At 43.8% G+C, this 18,896-nt stretch overlaps 1 protein-coding gene across 1 annotated transcript in view; it reads left to right on the forward strand.

Annotated features, from left to right (window-relative positions):
- The window catches only part of LOC135539554 (mRNA (2'-O-methyladenosine-N(6)-)-methyltransferase-like), a 48,431-nt gene extending 29,557 nt beyond the window's left edge, over positions 1–18,874 (forward strand). Inside the window, 2 exon segments of the mRNA XM_064965491.1 lie at positions 9,914–10,089; positions 15,800–18,874. Of these exon segments, the coding sequence (XP_064821563.1) occupies positions 9,914–10,089; positions 15,800–16,151 (528 nt within the window). The 3' untranslated portion in view covers positions 16,152–18,874.
- The last annotated feature ends 22 nt before the right edge of the window (positions 18,875–18,896 follow it).

Consider the following 18,896-nt stretch of genomic DNA (forward strand, 5'->3'; position numbering starts at 1 on the left):
TTCACAGTTATGGTTTGCTGCTTCCCCAATCAAATGCCCTGGATTAACACTGAGGTTGGCGCTAAACTGAAAAGAATAGGGCTACCGCAAAAAACCCTGAGGCTACGGCTAAGGACAGGAACAAGTACAATAAGTCCCGCTATGACCTCCACAGAGTCATCAAACGAGCAAAAGGACAATATAGGAATAAGGTGTCATGTTACACAGGCTCCGACACACGCTGCATGTAGCAGGGGCTACCGTCCATTAAGGATTACAAAGGGAGACACAGCAGTGATCTCCCCAAAGATGCATCACTCACTACCAGATGAACGCTTTGACAATAACATTGTGTCCCGGGTGTGAGGGCTGCCACCAACACAGAAGATTCGGTGATCTTACTCACGGAGGCCTATGTAAGTAAAGTCTTTAATCAGGTCAAGGCCTAGGGGCCTTTTAATTTTTTTATTTAACCTATATTTAACCAGGTAGGCTAGTTGAAAACAAGTTCTCATTTACAACTGCGACCAGGCTACGAAAGCAGTGTAACACAGACAACAACACAGAGTTACTCATTAAATAAACAAGCGTCAATAACACAATATAAAAATAAAGTCTATATACAGTGTGTGCAAATGCAGGTAAGGCAATAAATAGGACATAATAGTGAAATGATTACAATTTAGCAAATTAACACATACACTCAATTAGTATTTGGTAGCATTGCCTATAAATTATTTAACTTAGGTCAAACGTTTCAAGTAGCCTTCCACAAGCGTCCCACAATAAGTTGGGTGAATTTTGGCCTATTCCTCTTGACAGAGCTGGTGTAACTGAGTCAGATTTGTAGGCATCCTTGCTCGCACACGCTTTTTCAGTTCTGCCCACAAATTTTCTATGAGATTGAGGTCAGTGCTTTGTGATGGCCACAATATGTCCACATAATTTTCCTGTCTCATGATGGCATCTATTTTTTTTATATACACCAGTCCCTCCTGCAGCAAAAAATCCCCGCAACATGATGCTGCCACCCCCATGCTTCACGGTTGGGATGGTGTTCTTTGGCTTGCAAGCCTCCTCCTTTTTTCTCCAAACATAACTATGGTCATTATGGACAAACAGTTCTATTTTTGTTTAATCAGACCAGAGGACGTTTCTCTAAAAAGTACAATCGTTGACCCCATCTGCAGTTGCAACCCGTAGCCTTGCTTTTTTTATGGCGGTTTTGAGCAGTGGCTTCTTCCTTGCTGAGCGGCCTTTCAGGTTATGTCGATATAGGACTCGTTTTACTGTGGATATAGATACTTTTGTGCCTGTTTCCTTCAGCATCTTCACAAGGTCCTTTGCTGTTCTGGGATTGATTTGCACTTTTCTCACCAAAGGTCGTTCATCTCGAGGAGACAGAATGCGTCTCCTTCCTGAGTGGTATGACGGCTGCGTAGTCCCATGTTGTTTATACTTGCGTACTATTGTTTGTACAGAAGAACGTGGTACCTTCAGGTGTTTGGAAATTGCTCTCAAGGATGAACCAGACATGGGGAGGTCTACAGTTTTCTTTCTGAGGTCTTGGCTGATTTCTTTTGATTTTCCCATGATGTCAAGCAAAGAGGCTCTGAGTTTGAAGGTCGGCCTTGAAATACATCCACAGATACACCTCTAATTGACTCAAATGATGTCAATTAGCCTATCAGAAGCCATGACATCATTTTCTGGTATTTTCCAAGCTGTTTAAAGGCACAGTCAACTTAGTATATGTAAACTTCTGACCCACTGGAATTGTAATACAGTGAATTATAAGTGAAATAATCTGTCTTTAAACAATTGTTAGAAAAATTACTTGTGTCATGCACAAAGTAGATGTCCTAACCGACTTGCCAAAACTATAGTTTGTTAACAAGAAATTTGTGGAGTGGTTGAAAAACGAGTTTTAATGACTCCAAACTAAGTGTATGTAAACCTCCGACTTCAACTGTAGATGTGCAGATGATGATGTGCAGTATAAATACTGGTATGCAAAAGAGCAGAAAAGTAAATAAAAACAATGGACTGATGGTATTCCAGGGAGCATTCTTAGAGCAGAACAGCTGGCAGGTATATTCACAGTATTTTAAACCTCTCCTTGTTCCAGTCTGTGATCCCCACGTTTTAAGATTACCATCATAATTCCCGTTCCCAAGAACTCTTAATTCTTCATGCTACAATAACTACCACCCTGTAGCACTCGCATCTGTAATCGTGAAGTGCTTTGAGAGTCTGGTTATAGCACACATCATCCCAGACCCCCTAGACCTACTCCATTTTGCATACCGCCCCAACCGATCCAAAGACGACGTAATCTCAATTGCATTCCACACAGCCCTCACCCACCTAGATAAGAGGAATACCTATGTGAAAATGCTGTTTATTTACTACAGCTCAGCGTTCAACACCTTTTCCCCCTCCAAATTGGACTTCCTGATGGGCCAACCCCAGTTGTGAGGGTAGACAACATCACCTCTGCCTCGCTGACCCTTGACACAGGGTCCCCACAGGGGTGTGTGCTTAGTCCTATCCTGTACTCTCTGTTCACCCTAGGGCTGTTGTGGTGACTGTATTACCGCCACACCGGCGGTCATGAAGGCAGTCAAATTCCACGTGACCGTTTAGTCACAGTAACTAGACATTTCTAAGGTCTGATTCTGCTGCTGGTCATTAGTAGCCTACCAAACTTGCATGGTACTCAGCACTTTGTCACTCCAGTCACTCTGACATAAATGCAAATGATATCGAAAATCTAATCAAACACTTCATGAGAGCCTATGAGCTCATGTTGCGCAGCATTTCTATAGGCTATGCAATTGCAAGAGAAAACAGTGATGGTATCCACTAACGAGGACAATCCCATCAGCTTTCTATAGGCTAGGCCTACTATATTCATTTCTCAATTTTCCTAATATTAAGCACATTGCTTATACACTGCTCAAAAAAATAAAGGGAACACTAAAATAACACATCCTAGATCTGAATGAATGAAATATTCTTATTAAATACTTTTTTCTTTACATAGTTGAATGTGCTGACAACAAAATCACACAAAAATGATCAATGGAAATCAAATGTATCAACCCATGGAGGTCTGGATTTGGAGTCACACTCAAAATTAAAGTGGAAAACCACACTACAGGCTGATCCAACTTTGATGTAATGTCCTTAAAACAAGTCAAAATAATGCTCAGTAGTGTGTGTGGCCTCCACGTGCCTGTATGACCTCCCTACAACGCCTGGGCATGCTCCTGATGAGGTAGCGGATGGTCTCCTGAGGGATCTCCTCCCAGACCTGAACTAAAGCATCCGCCAACTCCTGGACAGTCTGTGGTGCAACGTGGCGTTGGTGGATGGAGCGAGACATGATGTCCCAGATGTGCTCAATTGGATTCAAGTCTGGGGAACGGGCAGGCCAGTCCATAGCATCAATGCCTTCCTCTTGCAGGAACTGCTGACACACTCCAGCCACATGAGGTCTAGCATTGTTTTGCATTAGGAGGAACCCAGGGCCAATCGCACCAGCATATGGTCTCACAAGGGGTCTGAGGATCTCATCTCCGTACTTAATGGCAGTCAGGCTACCTCTGGCGAGCACATGGAGGGCTGTGCGGCCCCCCAAAGAAATGCCACCCCACACCATGACTGACCCACTGCCAAACCGGTCATGCTGGAGGATGTTGCAGGCAGGAGAACGTTCTCCACGGTGTCTCCAGACTCTGTCACATCTGTCACGTGCTCAGTGTGAACCGGCTTTCGTCTGTGAAAAGCACAGTGCGCCAGTGGCGAATTTGCCAATCTTGGTGTTTTCTGGCAAATGCCAAACGTCCTGCATGGTGTTGGGCTGTAAGCACAACCCCCACCTGTGGACGTTGGGCCCTCATACCACCGTCATGGAGTTTGTTTCTGAGCAGACACATGCACATTTGTGGCCTGCTGGAGGTAATTTTGCAGTGCTCTGGCAGTGCTCCCCCTGCTCCTCCTTGCACAAAGGCGGAGGTAGCGGTCCTGCTGCTGGGTTGTTGCCCTCCTACGGCCTCCTTCACGTCTCCTGATGTACTGGCCTGTCTCCTGGTAGCGCCTCCATACTCTGGACACTACGCTGACAGACACAGCAAACCTTCTTGCCACAGCTCGCATTGATGCACCATCCTGGATGAGCTGCACTACCTGAGCCACTTGGGTGGGTTGTAGACTCCGTCTCATGCTACCACTAGAGTGAAAGCACCGCCAGCATTCAAAAGTGACCAAAACATCAGCCAGGAAGCATAGGAACTGAGAAGTCTGTGGTCACCACCTGCAGAACCACTCCTTTATTGGGGGTGTCTTGCTAATTGCCTATAATTTCCACCTGATGTCTATTCCATTTGCACAACAGCATGTGAAATTTATTGTCAATCAGTGTTGCTTCCTAAGTGGACAGTTTGATTTCACAGAATTGTGATTGACTTGGAGTTACATTGTGTTGTTTGAGTATTCCCTTTATTTTGTTTTGAGCAGTGTATTTACAACAGGAGTATAGCCAAACTGGCTGGCATGAAACTGAATGACACGAAAAGTGCCCTCCATTCGCTATTTAAGTGCATAGATGACATGTATTTTTTCCCGCTGCCCCTGTTTCGAGGTTTCCCTGTTACAGGTGCATGATAATGGTCCTATCTAAATCAAAACAAATATCACACATACAGTGGCTTGCGAAAGTATTCACCCCCACCTACCGGTCATTTTTCCTAATTTGTTACCTTACAACCTGGAATAAAAATGTTTTTTGGGGAGATTTGTATGATTTGATTTACACAACATTTATTTTTGTGGTACAAACAAGAAATAAGACAAAAAACTTGAGCGTGCATAACTATTCACCCCCCCCCCCCAAGTCAATACTTTGTAGAGCCACCTTTTACAGCAATTACAGCTGCAAGTCTCTTGGAGTATGTCTCTATAAGCTTGGCACATCTAGCCACTGGGATTTTTGCCCATTCTTCAAGACAAAACTGCTCCAGCTCCTTCAAGTTGGATGGGTTCCGCTGGTTTACAGAAATCTTTAAGTCATACCACAGATTTTCAATTGGATTGGGGTCTGGCCTTTGACTAGGCCATTCCAAGACATTTAAATGTTTCCCCTTAAACCACTTGAGTGTTGCTTTAGCAGTATGCTTCGGGTCATTGTCCTGCTGGAGGGTGAACCTCCACCCCAGTCTCAAATCTCTGGAAGACTGAAACAGGTTTCCCTCAAGAATGTCCCTGTATTTATCGCCATCCATCATTCCTTCAATTCTGACCAGTTTCCCAGTCCCTGCCGATGGAATAACATCCACACAGCATGATGCTGCCACCACCATGCTTCACTGGGGATGGTATTCTCGGGGTGATGAGAGGTTTTTGCGCCAGACACTGCGTTTTCTTTGCTGGCCAAAAAGCTAAATTTTAGTCTCATCTGACCTGAGCATCTTCTTCCATATGTTTGGGGAGTCACCCACATGCCCTTTGGCATGTGGGCTTATTGTGACAATATCCAAGGGGCTTTTATATAATTCTAATAATAATAATAATCTCTTTGTTTAAAAAATAACATTTTGGAGAAATCAAATCAAATTTTATTAGTCACATGCGCCGAATACAACAGGTGTAGCCCTTACAGTGAAATGCCTACTTACGAGCCCCTAACCGACAGTGCAGTTTTAAAAAATGGATAAGAATAATAGATACAAGCAATTAAAGAGCAGCAGTAAAAAATAACCACATATGCAGGGGGGTGCCGGTACAGAGTCAATGTGCGGAGGCACAGGTTAGTTAAGGTAGTATGTACTTGTAGGTAGAGTTAATTAAAGTGACTGTGCATAGATGACAACTGAGAGTCATGTGGAGGGGGTGGGGTCAGCAATGTGAATTGTCTGGGTAGCCATTAGATTAGATGTTCATGAGTCTTATGGCTTGGGGGTAGAAGCCTCTTGGACCTAGACCTGGCGCTCCGGTACCGCTTGCCGCATGGTAGCAGGGAGAGCAGTCTATGACTAGGGTGGCTGGAGTCTTTTGACAATTTGTAGGGCCTTTCTCTGACACCGCCTGGTATAGAGATACTGGATGGCAGGAAGCTTGGCCCCAGTGATGTACTGGGCCGTTTGCACTACCATCTGTAGAGCTTTTGCGGTCGGAGGCCGAGCAGTTGCCATACCAGGCAGTGATGCAACCAGTGCTCTCGATGGTGCAGCTGTAGAATCTTTTGAGGATCTGAGGACCGATGCCAAATATTGTCTCTTGAGGGGGAATAGGTTTTGTCTTGCCCACTTCATGACTGTCATGGTGTGCTTGCACCATTTTAGTTTGTTGGTGATGTGGACACCAAGTAACTTGAAGCTCTCAACCTGCTTGTTTCTGGGATGATGGTGTTGATGTGAGCCATGACCAGCCTTTCAAAGCACTTCAGGCTACAGACGTGAGTGTTATGGGTCGGTAGTCATTTAGACAGGTTACCTTATTGTTCATGGGCACAAGCACTATAGTGTCTGCTTTAAACATGTTGGTATTACAGACTCGTACAGTGAGAGGTTGAAAATGTCAGTGAAGACACTTGCTAGTTGGTCAGCGCATGCTCGCAGTACATGTCCTGGTAATCCGTCTGGCCCTGTGACCTTGTGAATGTTGACCTGTCTAAAGGTCTTACTCACATCAGCTGTGTGATCACGCTCTCCGCAGTCTTCCGGAACAGCTGGTGCTGTCATGCCTGTTTCAGTGTTATTTGCCTCGACGCGAGCATAGAAGTAGTTTAGCTCGTCCGGTAGGCTCGTGTCACTGGGCAGCTCTCGGCTGTGCTTCCCTCTGTAGTCTGTAATGGAGCAATGAAGTTGTGACGCAGGGTACCCGAACTAAACCACAAATTGCGTCTTAAGTCCCGCAGCATAATCACAAATATTTTAGTGGAGCAACCACTGTACATGCTTGATTGCATTTGCAGTAACTTTTGATAATGATGTTTTCCACCAGTGGAACATTTGTGCTTTTAGCCTACTGCCATGTGCGCAATGCTGCAATTATAATTTGAAGAAATAGCCTAATAGTTTATCAACATTTTAAGCTAAACATGCTGATCTGTTGCGTCAGGCACATTGCGTAAAAAATGTATTTTGATGCAAGTGGTTGTATTCATTTTGGATCTATCGCATCCCACAACTGTCCCAGACTATGTTTGGAATATTTATTTCTCGCACAGAATAGAATAGGTTGACTTTTGTATTATGGGGGATGGTAGATTGACATAGGCAAGTGCTTTGCTGTTCATTAGGCCTACTCATCTTGTTGGTTGACTCAATCCCATGGTGGAGAGCCATGTGAGTGAGAGGTGATTCGGAGCACTCGGGGAGAAGGGCACAACGGCCACTGGTCACTTTTTTTAGGGTGCATTACGGCCACACACAGGATGTCGCCGTGAAATTCTAGGAATTATAATGTGCTTGTCAAATTGTGAATGAGAGACTGATGTAGTGTGTACAGCCTGCGTAAAAAAACAAAGCATAGCTCATACCTTTTCAAGCAACTTTTTTCAAAAATTCAGTCGCATCATGTAGCCTTACGATGTATTAAAAAATCCAAACATCTAGTCCAACAGTTGCAGAACAACTAAAGTTACATTAATAACTCTAAATTGTGTTGAGTATATTGTAATAGCTATTTCTTTGTTAACCACTCAACACAGAATAGCCGTATGTGCACACTCCCTCATTTCCTTTGGAGAAAATATCCTTTCTATTTTATTCAGCTTTGTTCAATTGTATTCTTCATACTATAAAATAATGCCACGGAATTCTAACCAAATCGTGTCTGCTAAATGAACTAGTGTAGTCCACAGCCATATGGCATTGCCAGATCAGGACCTAACATAAGGACAACTCAGATTATGCTATTCTGTTCTTCTGAAATAGACTACATTTTCTTCATATCATGCTTCCTTAGACCGGTCTAAAATAAATAATGGATTTATTGTGAAGGTGTAGGCTATATCATATGGATGTATTAGACTTTAAAGTGTAGATGTTCCAAAGGTCTGCATCAGTGGCTTGTAGGCTATGTGGAAACCAGGAGATGCTAAATGTATTTAATTGATGGCCAATTACTCTGAGACCGATGGTTATTTGCTTGACAATCACCGGTTTTGTGACTGGCGCCGACGATACAACCTACAGAGAGGTGGTCAGTGACCTGGCAGTGTGGAGCCGGAACAACAACCTCTCCCTCAACATCAGTAAGACCAAGGAGCTGATCGTGGACTACAGGAAAGGGGGGGGGGAGAACACGCTTCTACCACATCGACGGGACTGCAGTGGAGCAGGTCGAGAGCTTTAAGTTCCTCTGTCCAAATCGCTAAGAACTTAAAATGGCCCACTCGCACAGTCAACTCCCTCAGGAGGTTGAAAAGGTTTGCCATGGGCCTTCAAAGTTCTACAGCTGTACCATCTTGACGAGCTGCATCACTGCTTGGTATGGCAATAGCACTGCCCTCGATCGCATCACTGTGGCTGAGCTCCCTGCCATCCAGGATCTTTATATCAGGCAGTGTGGAAGGAAAGCCCAGAAAATCATTAGACTCCAACCACCCAAGCCCTAGACTATTCTCTCTGCTTCCACACAGCAAGCGGTACCTGTGCATCAAGTCTGACAACAGGCTCCTGAACAGCTTTTTTTATCCCCATGCCATAACATTGATAAATAGCTAACAAAATGTATACATTGGCTTTCTGAGTTACCTTTTGTGTCTTAGTCTTATTTTTGCACTGTCTCCAAGCACACTCACAGGTCCCTGCACACGACGCACACTAATACTCCAACACACATACAAACACTCACTCCATAATTTGTTCACACACATAATATGCAGATACAATTATACTGACACTACACACACACACACTGACATGCAATCATCATATACACTGCAACTACTGTTTATTTTATAAATATAAACACATCATGTAAAGTGTTGGTTTCGTAAGCTGAAATTAAAGATCTCAGAAATGTTCCACATGCACAAAAATATTATTCCTCTCCAATTTTTGGAACAAATTTGTTTACATCACTGTTAGGGAGCATTCCCCTGACAGGTGTGGCATATCAAGAAGCTGATTAAACAGCACGATCATAACACAGGTGCACCTTGTGCTGGGGACAATAAAAGGCCACTCTAAAATGTGCAGTTTTGTCACACAACACAATGCCACAGATGACTCAAGTTTTGAGGGAGCGTGGAGTTAGCATGCTGACTGCAGGAAGGTCCACCAGAGCTGTTGCCAGAGAATTGTATGTTCATTTCTCTACCATATGCTGCCTCCAACATCGTTTAAAAGAATTTGGCAGTATTTCCAACCGGGCTCATAACCGCACACCACATTTAACCCTGCCAGCCCAGGACCTCCACATCTGGCTTCTTCACCTGCGGGATCATCTGAGACCAGCCACCTGGACAGCTGATGAAACTGTGGGTTTGCAAACTTAACAATTTTTGCGCAAACTCTCAGAAACCGTCTCAGGGAAGCTCTTCTGCATGCTCATTGTCCTCACAAGGGTCTTGACCTGACTTGATATTGTTCTTATTTTTAGCTTGTGTATTTTGTGTTCCACCTTGTTATATGTAGTATTACATTGTTATTGAATGCTGCATTGTTGAAGTTAGCGCTTGTAAGAAAGTTATTTCACTGTGCTTGTGCATGTGACATTAGAACTTGAAACACATTTAAAGTGAACATTCACCACTCAAAGTTTAACAATATGTTTGTACTTCAAAAGTGGTCTGAGTCCATGAACCACGCCGTCTGTTTAGATCCCACTATGTATAAGGAGAAAATCTGCAGGACTTCCATTTTCCAGTTTCCTTTTGAATACCAGGGAGAGTTTTTGTTGAATAATGTACTCTGTCCTGTAGGAACTACTGGAGAAGTCCAGTGAGCCCCTGTCCTTCATCATCTTTGTCCCGGAGTGGCGAGATCCGCCTACCCCGGCCCTCAACCGCATGGAGACCAGCGCCTTCCTCCGCCATCATATGTCGGTGCCCGCCTTTGAGCACGAGTACCGCAGCGGCTCGCAGCACATCTGCAAGAAGTGAGTGTCCAACACCGTAGAGTCACTTCCATTGTTCTGACTAGGGTTGTCAAGATACCAGTATCGTGCTACTTAGAAGTATCATGGCAAGGAAACTATATGACGCAGACTTAATTTCTTGATGAAAACTGTCCTTATGCTGGAAACAAAGTCTTGTGTTGTCACGTTTGTTTATTTTCCAACCTATAGCACACAATATTTGACAAAGAACCAAATGGTGTTGTCTATTTCACGGCTTATTTTTATGCCATGGAAAATCAAGTATGGTTGTATTGTGATACATAAGCTGAACATGTGCACATCCAGGTACTTTTTGCAGGTGCTGGAATTGTAGGTGAATTTATACAAATAAACACTGCTGGTCATGTGGCCAGGTGATTTTATTATAACATTTCGACCTTCAGGTCTTCATCAGGCATCCATATCCCAGTCGGGGGGAAGGTCCTAATATACAGTAGAAGTTGGAAGTTTACACTTAGGTTAGAGTCATTAAAACTCATTCTTCAACCACTCCACAAATTTCTTGTGAACAAACTATAGTTTTGGCAAGTGGGTTAGGACATCTACTTTGTGCATCACACAAGTAATTTTCCCAACAATTGTTTACAGACAGATTATTTCACTTTTAATTCACTGTATCACAATTCCAGTGGATCAGAGGTTTACATACACTAAGTGCCTTTAAACAGCTTGGAACATTCCAGAAAATTATGTAATGGCTTTAGAAGCTTCTGATGGGCTAATTGACATCATTTGACTCAGTTGGAGGTATACCTGAGGATTTATTTCAAGGCCTACCTTCAAACTCAGTGCCTCTTTGCTTGACATGGAAAAATCCAAATAAATCAGCTAAGAACTTTGTAGACCTCCACAAGTCTGGTTCATCCTTGGGAGCAAATTCCAAACGCCTGAAGGTACCACTTTCATCTGTACAAACAATAGTATGCAAGTATAAACACCATGGGACCACGCAGCCGTCATACTGCTCAGGAACGAGACGTGTTCTGTCTCCTAGAGATGAACGTACTTTGGTGTGAAAAGTGAAAATCAATCCCAGAACAACAGCAAAGGACCTTGTGAAGATGCTGGAGGAAACCGGTACAAAAGTATCTATATCCACAGTAAAACAAGTCCTATATCGACATAACCTGAAAGGTCACTCAGCAAGGAAGACGCCACTGGTCCAAAACCGCCATTAAAAAAGCCAGACTATAGTTTTCAACTGCACATTTGGAGAAATGTCCTCTGGTCTGATGAAACAAAAATAGAACTGTTTGGCCATAATGACCATCGTTATGTTTGGTTGAAAAGGGGGAGGCTTGCAAACTGAAGAACCACATCCCAACCGTGATGCATGGGGGTGGAAGCATCATGTTGTGGGGGTGCTTTGCTGCAGGATGGACTGGTACACTTCACAAAATAGATGACATGAGGAAGGAAAATTGTGGATATATATATTGAAGCAACATCTCAAGACATTGGTCAGGAAGTTAAGGCTTGGTCGCAAATGGGTCTACCAAATGGACAATGACCCCAAGCATACTTCCACAGTTGTGGACAAAATGGCTTTAGGACAACAAAGTCAAGGTATTGGAGTGGCCATCACAAAGCCCTGACCTCAATCCTATAGAAGAATTGTGGGCAGAACTGAAAAAGCGTGTGTAAGCAAGGAGGCCAACAAACCTGACTCAGTTACACCAGCTAAGTCAGAAGGAATGAGACAAAATTCACAACTTATTGTGGGAAGCTTGTGGAAGGCTAACCAAAATGTTTGACCCAAGTTAAACAATTTAAAGGCAATGCTACCAAATACTAATTGAGTGTATGTAAACTTCTTACCCACGGGGAATGTGATGAAAGAAATAAAAGCAGAAATAAATTATTCTCGGTACTATTATTGACATTTCACTTAAAATGAAGTGGTGATCCTAACTGACCTGAGACTGACCTGAATTATAACTAGGATTAAATGTCAGGAATTGTGAAAAACTGAGTTAAAATATATTTGGCGAAGGTCAAATCAAATGTATTTATATAGCCCTTCGTACATCAGCTGATATCTCAAAATGCTGTACAGAAACCCAGCCTAAGACCCCAAACAGCAAGCAATGCAGGTGTAGAAGCACGGTGGCTAGGAAAAACTTCCTAGAAAGGCCAAAACCTAGAGAGGAACCAGGCTATGTGGGGTGGCCAGTCCTCTTCTGGCTGTGCTGGGTGGAGATTATTACAGAACATGGCCAAGATGTTCATTTGTTCATAAATGACCAGCATGGTCAAATAATAATAATCACAGGCAGAACAGTTGAAACTGGAGCAGCAGCACGGCCAGGTGGACTGGGGACAGCAAGGAGTCATCATGCCAGGTAGTCCTGAGGCATGGTCCTATGGCTCAGGTCCTCCGAGAGCGAGAAAGAGAGAATTAGAGAGAGCATACTTAAATTCACACAGGACACCGGATCGGACAGGAGAAGTACTCCAGATATAACAAACTGACCCGACACATAAACTACTGGAGGCTGAGACAGGAGGGGTCAGGAGACACTGTGGCCCCATCCGATGACATCCCCGGACAGGGCCAAACAGGAAGGATATAACCCCACCCACTTGGGCAAAGCACAGCCCCCACACCACTAGAGGGATATCTTCAACCACCAACTTACCATCCTGACACGAGGCCGAGTATAGCCCATAAAGATCTCCGCCACGGCACAACCCAGGGGGGGGGGGGGCAACCCAGACAGGAAGATCGCATCAGTGACTCAACCCACTCAAGTGACGCACCCCTCCTAGAGACGGTATGAAAGAGCCCTAGTAAGCCAGTGACTCAGCCCCTGTAACAGCGTTAGAGGCAGAGAATCCCAGTGGAAAGAGGGGAACCGGCCAGGCAGAGACAACAAGGGCGGTTCGTTGCTCCAGAGCCTTTCCGTTCACCTTCACACTCCTGGGCCAGACTACACTCAATCATATGACCCACTGAGGAGATAAGTCTTCAGTAAAGACTTAAAGGTTGAGACCGAGTTTGCGTCTCTCACATGGGTAGGCAGACCATTCCATAAAAATTTAGCTCTATAGGCGAAAGCCCTGCCGCCAGCTGTTTGCTTAGAAATTCTAGGGACAATTCGGAGGCCTGCGTCTTGTGACCGTAGCGTACGTGTAGGTATGTACGGCAGGACCAAATCAGAGAGATAGGTAGGAGCAAGCCCATGTAATCCTTTGTAGGTTAGCAGTAAAACCTTGAAATCAGCACTTGCCTTGACAGGAAGCCAGTGTAGGGAGGCTAGCACTGGAGTAATATGATGGTTCTAGTCAGGATTCTAGCAGCCGTATTTAGCACAAACTGAAGTTTATGTAGTGCTTTATCCGGGTATCCGGAAAGTAGAGCATTGCAGTAGTCTAACCTAGAAGTGATAAAAGCATGGATTCATTTTTATGCATCATTTTTGGACAGAAAGTTTCTGATTTTTGCAAAGTTACGTAGATGGAAAAAAGCTGTCCTTGAAACAGTCTTGATATGTTCTTCAAAAGAGAGATCAGGGTCCAGAGTAACTTCGAGGTCCTTCACAGTTTTATTTCAGACGACTGTACAACCATTAAGATTAATTGTCAGATTCAACAGAATATCTCTTTGTATCTTGGGACCTAGAACAAGCATCTCTGTTTTGTCCCGAGTTTAAAAGTAGAAGGTTTGCAGCCATCCACTTCCTTATGTCTGAAACACATGCTTCTAGCGAGGGCAATTTTGGGGCTTCACTATGTTTCATTGAAATGTACAGCTGTGTGTCATCCGCATAGCAGTGAAAGTTAACATTATGTTTTCGAATGACATCCCCGAGAGGTAAAATATATAGTGAAAACAATAGTGGTCCTGAAACGGAACCTTGAGGACCACTGAAATTTTACAGTTGATTTGTCAGAGGACAAACCTTTCACAGAGACAAACTGATATCTTTCCGACAGATAAGATCTAAACCAGGCCAGAACTTGTCCGTGTATACCAATTTGGGTTTCCAATCTTCCCAAAAGAATGTGGTGTATGTAACCTTCCGACTTCAAGTGTGTGTGTGTGTGTGTGTGTGTGTGTGTGTGTGTGTGTGTGTGTGTGTGTGTGTGTGTGTGTGTGTGTGTGTGTGTGTGTGTGTGTGTGTGTGTGTGTGTGTGTGTGTGTGTGTGTGTGTGTGTGCGTGGATACACTGCTCAAAAAAAATAAAGGGAACACTTAAACAACACAATGTAACTCCAAGTCAACCACACTTCTGTGAAATCAAACTGTCCACTTAGGAAGCAACACTGATTGATGGCACATCAATGATCCAGGATGGAACATCAATGCGAGCTGTGGCAAGAAGGTTTGCTGTGTCTCTCAGCGTAGTGTCCAGAGCATGGAGGCGCTACCAGGAGACAGGCCAGTACATCAGGAGATGTGGAGGAGGCCGTAGGAGGGCAACAACCCAGCAGCAGGACCGCTACCTCCGCCTTTGTGCAAGGAGGAGCAGGAGGAGCACTGCCAGAGCCCTGCAAAATGACCTCCAGCAGGCCACAAATGTGCATGTGTCTGCTCAAACAATCAGGAACATACTCCATGAGGGTGGTATGAGGGCCCAACGTCCACAGGTGGGGGTTGGGCTTACAGCCCAACACCGTGCAGGACGTTTGGCATTTGCCAGAGAACACCAAGATTGGCAAATTCGCCACTGGCGCCCTGTGCTCTTCACAGATGAAAGCCGGTTCACACTGAGCACATGTGCCAGTCTGGAGACGCCGTGGAGGACGTTCTGCTGCCTGCAACATCCTCCAGCATGACAGGTTTGGCGGTGGGTCAGTTATGGTGTGGGGTGGCATTTCTTTGGGGAGCCTCAATGTGCTCGCCAGAGGTAGCCTGATTGCCATTAGGTACCGAGATGAGATCCTCAGACCCCTTGTGAGACCATATGCTGGTGCAGTTGGCCCTGGGTTCCTCCTAATGCAAGACAATGCTAGACCTCATGTGGCTGGAGTGTGTCAGTAGTTCCTGCAAGAGGAAGGCATTGATGCTATGGACTGGCCCGCCCGTTCCCCAGACCTGAATCCAATTGAGCACATCTGGGACATCATGTCTCGCTCCATCCACCAACACCACGTTGCACCACAGACTGTCCAGGAGTTGGCGGATGCTTTAGTCCAGGTCTGGGAGGAGATCCCTCAGGAGACCATCCGCCACCTCATCAGGAGCATGCCCAGGCGTTGTAGGGAGGTCATACAGGCACGTGGAGGCTACACACACTACTGAGCATAATTTTGACTTGTTTTAAGGACATTAAATCAAAGTTGGATCAGCCTGTAGTGTGGTTTTCCACTTTAATTTTGAGTGTGACTCCAAATCCAGATCCAAATCATTCAGATCATCCAGATTTTTTGTCTCACCTGTCCGTATATTGCTGCAGTGCTCACTGATCCGGATCTTAAGGCTTCAACGGGTTTTCCCTATGTAACACAGACCGCGGGGACATTTCAACGTGTAAAGAACAGTGGTGGACATGCAGGTAATCAGGCCTTTGATCTTAAATCATTTTCCTGTGCTGGGTAAATGAGTCACATTTTATACTTGGCACTACCAAAGTACCCTTTCGAAAACGACTCTCCCGGATGCACCCTGAATAAGACACTAGCATAGTTGCAGTCTAATTGCACTGTATGAAGGGAGTTTAAATGTCTTTCTCACTTCCTTTCTCAGGGAGGAGATGTACTACAAGGCAGTTCACGGCACGGTGATCATCTTCCTGCAAAATGACGCCGGCTTCACCAAGTGGGAGTCCACGCCGGAGCGCATCAAGGAGCTGCTGGCAGCCTATCAGGTCTCCCAGCGAACATTGGGCTCACCAGTTCCCTCCTCCACCTCCTCTGCGCCCACTATGCCCTCCCCAGCCAGTGCGGGGTTGTCGGGCAACAAAGACTCTACTGCCGCCAAGACGGCACCTGAGCGATCGGCCAGTTTGGACACATCACCCGCTAGCCAGGAAAACAGCAGTAGTTCTTGTAGTCCTCTGGAAAATACTACACCACCTTCCGAGGCAGCCAGCCTTTAAAAGCAAGGGAGGGGACATGGGTGAGAGTAAGGTGCGTTTTGGGGATGGGGACCCTACAACTGGTGCTGAGAGAGTGTGGGGTGAGGATTTGGCCCTGGACTACTCAGGGGCTTGGGTAGCCTACGAAGGAGGGCCTCTCCCCTAAAATAGGTTTACTTTCTCTGCCTCGACTATTTAATATTAGTTCTACTAGGTTTTTATGATTCTGGTCATTATTTACTATAGTATCTCTCGTTGCTTTTTATCAATGTAGCTAGTGGTAGCGGTTTACTAGGATTTATTTTTCCGTCATTGTCAGTAATTATTGGGTAATTCTATACCTTGTTCATTGGCCTTTTGCCGTAGGGTGCGTACAAAATGGCACCCTGAGAATAGGGTGCCATTTGGGACATACATTGTGATCTGCTCCCGGACAGCAGGATTTGGTTGTCGGTTTTGACGTGTGGATTTGAAAAGTGGGTCCTTGGAAAAGATTTTTGTTTTGTTTGTCCAAAACCCTCGCTATCCCTTAATAGGTACAGAAGGGAGATGTGTCATTGGGTGATAAGGCAGCTATGTTTCTAACCCCCTTAAGCCTACAAATAATTTAGAGGCAATCATTGTACATAGGACAGCCATCAGTAAGTTAGAGCAGGGTTTCCCAAGCTAGGTTTTTGCCCTAGCAGTACACAGTGATTCAAATAACCAAAGCATGATGATGAGTTGGATGTTTTGAATCAGCTGTGTAGTGCTCGGGGGAAAACTAAAATGGGCACCCGGGGGGCCCCAGGAGCGAGTTTGGGAAACCCTCAGGGTACTGAACAAGAGAGATTGAGGGCTTTGAAGACATTGCATTTCTTTGTGGACAATTTTTATGCAGGTCACACATACCACAGAGTAGTAGTTGCATATCGGCCAATACACCATTTCCATATCTGCAGTTAGAGGAATTTTGTAAAAAGTAAATAAATACAAAAATCAATAAATGCAAATACAGACCAATAATACATCTTACAATGGCAAAATGTTGTAAACCATTGGTAAGTAAGCATTGGCTCGAGCAACAGCTGAATTACTATGCCTTTCCCCCTGCGCTGTGCTTGTTGACCTGGCTTGTTGAGCAAAATACAGTACGTCCCTTTGCTTATAACCCTATCCACATCTCTAAAATATGGTAAAGTACTAAATGTAATAATACCTGATGTAAATTATACCCTCGTTAAATATATTCTGTGATTGTGTTCAACCTGATTGCGTTATTTTCACATTGTAGTGCGTGGTATGGCATGGAAACATAAAATAGTTATGTTGTTTTTAACCCCTCCAATCTCAATTTTTATATGTTTACACCAGTATGACATTAAAACGCATCACTGGGCAGCACAATGAATGTACATTTTTAAATGACAAAACAAAACATCTCAGTGCGTCCCACATGGCACTATATTCCCTATGTAGTGCACTACTTTTGACTAGGGCTTATAGGGCTCTGGTCAAAAGTAGTGCACTATATAGGGAATACGGTGCCATTAGGGATGCAGCCAAAGCGACTCACCTCGGCCTCAGTCATCTAGCCGAGAGAATAAATGGAGAAATAAACGAGAAGATACAAATGTTTTATACAATTTGTCATTATATGACTAATTGTCTCTGTCCTTGTAAACAATGATCCTCACGCACTACTATGCCATCTCAGCATATATTCTTATCTATAGCCTGAATGCTTGTACAATGGGTTTAGGCATAAGTTTCTTACTAGAACATCTTCACTTGCCTTTGCCCCATTTGTATATACTTAGGATTTTGTTTTTTTATAGAGAATTAATTAGGCATGGGACTGGAGGTTAAGGCAAGTTTCTGTTTATGCTGTTGCAAATGTATGATGGTTGTCTTTCTCTTTGAACATAATACTTACTACAGTAAGTCTGGCATCGTGTCCAAGAACCTGGAGACAAACTAGCCATTCATTCTTTGTCATTTGAGCGTCGAGCACCAGTCACTTACCCTGATCCTAGTATGTTTCTGTCACCAGCAAAACAAAGTATAGATATTGTACAGAAAATTGGTATGAAGTATGTTATTTTTCTCTGCTACACAATTGTATTGAACTCTGATAGCAAAAATAATAATCGTGTTGTCTGTTTATCCATTATTTTTTTATTTGGGTTAATTTAACATAATTTAAAAAATCTGTTTGTATTATACAGTTTATTACATAGAAATTGTTTTAAACTAAACCAAAGTCTATTAAAAGAAATATATATATTGTATGTAAAAGTAGACGTGTCTATGATTGCATTATTAATGGTTAAGGTGTAACCAGCAAAATTACTAGTTTTATTTTTATAATTCTCTTTTTTTGTTCTGGTAAGAGCATATTTTATGTTTGGAATTGATTTTGCATGACATTTCTGACACCTTAAATCATAAATATATTTGTATTCTTTTTACATAAAGGATGAGTATGAATACATAAATTTATCCCTATCGGTTTACCCTTATGGTCATTTATTGTCTGTAGAGCATCTAATACCATAAATGTTTTTCTTAATGTGATTCCTATGGGCAAGAATCAGGAGAATGTAAAAAGCTGAATTCATTCTTTTTCCTAGTTCCCTCTGAGTAAATGATCAATGTTGTGACATGATCTCCATTGGAACCAGCATAGAGATGCGCCGAATCACATTTGCTCCCAGTAAAATGTGTCAAACCATGTATGTTACTTGGATTTCTAATAAACTAGAACACTGTAGTAAGTTTTCAGGC

Source organism: Oncorhynchus masou, chromosome 5 (assembly GCF_036934945.1).
Source record: "Oncorhynchus masou masou isolate Uvic2021 chromosome 5, UVic_Omas_1.1, whole genome shotgun sequence".
NCBI lineage: Eukaryota > Metazoa > Chordata > Actinopteri > Salmoniformes > Salmonidae > Oncorhynchus > Oncorhynchus masou.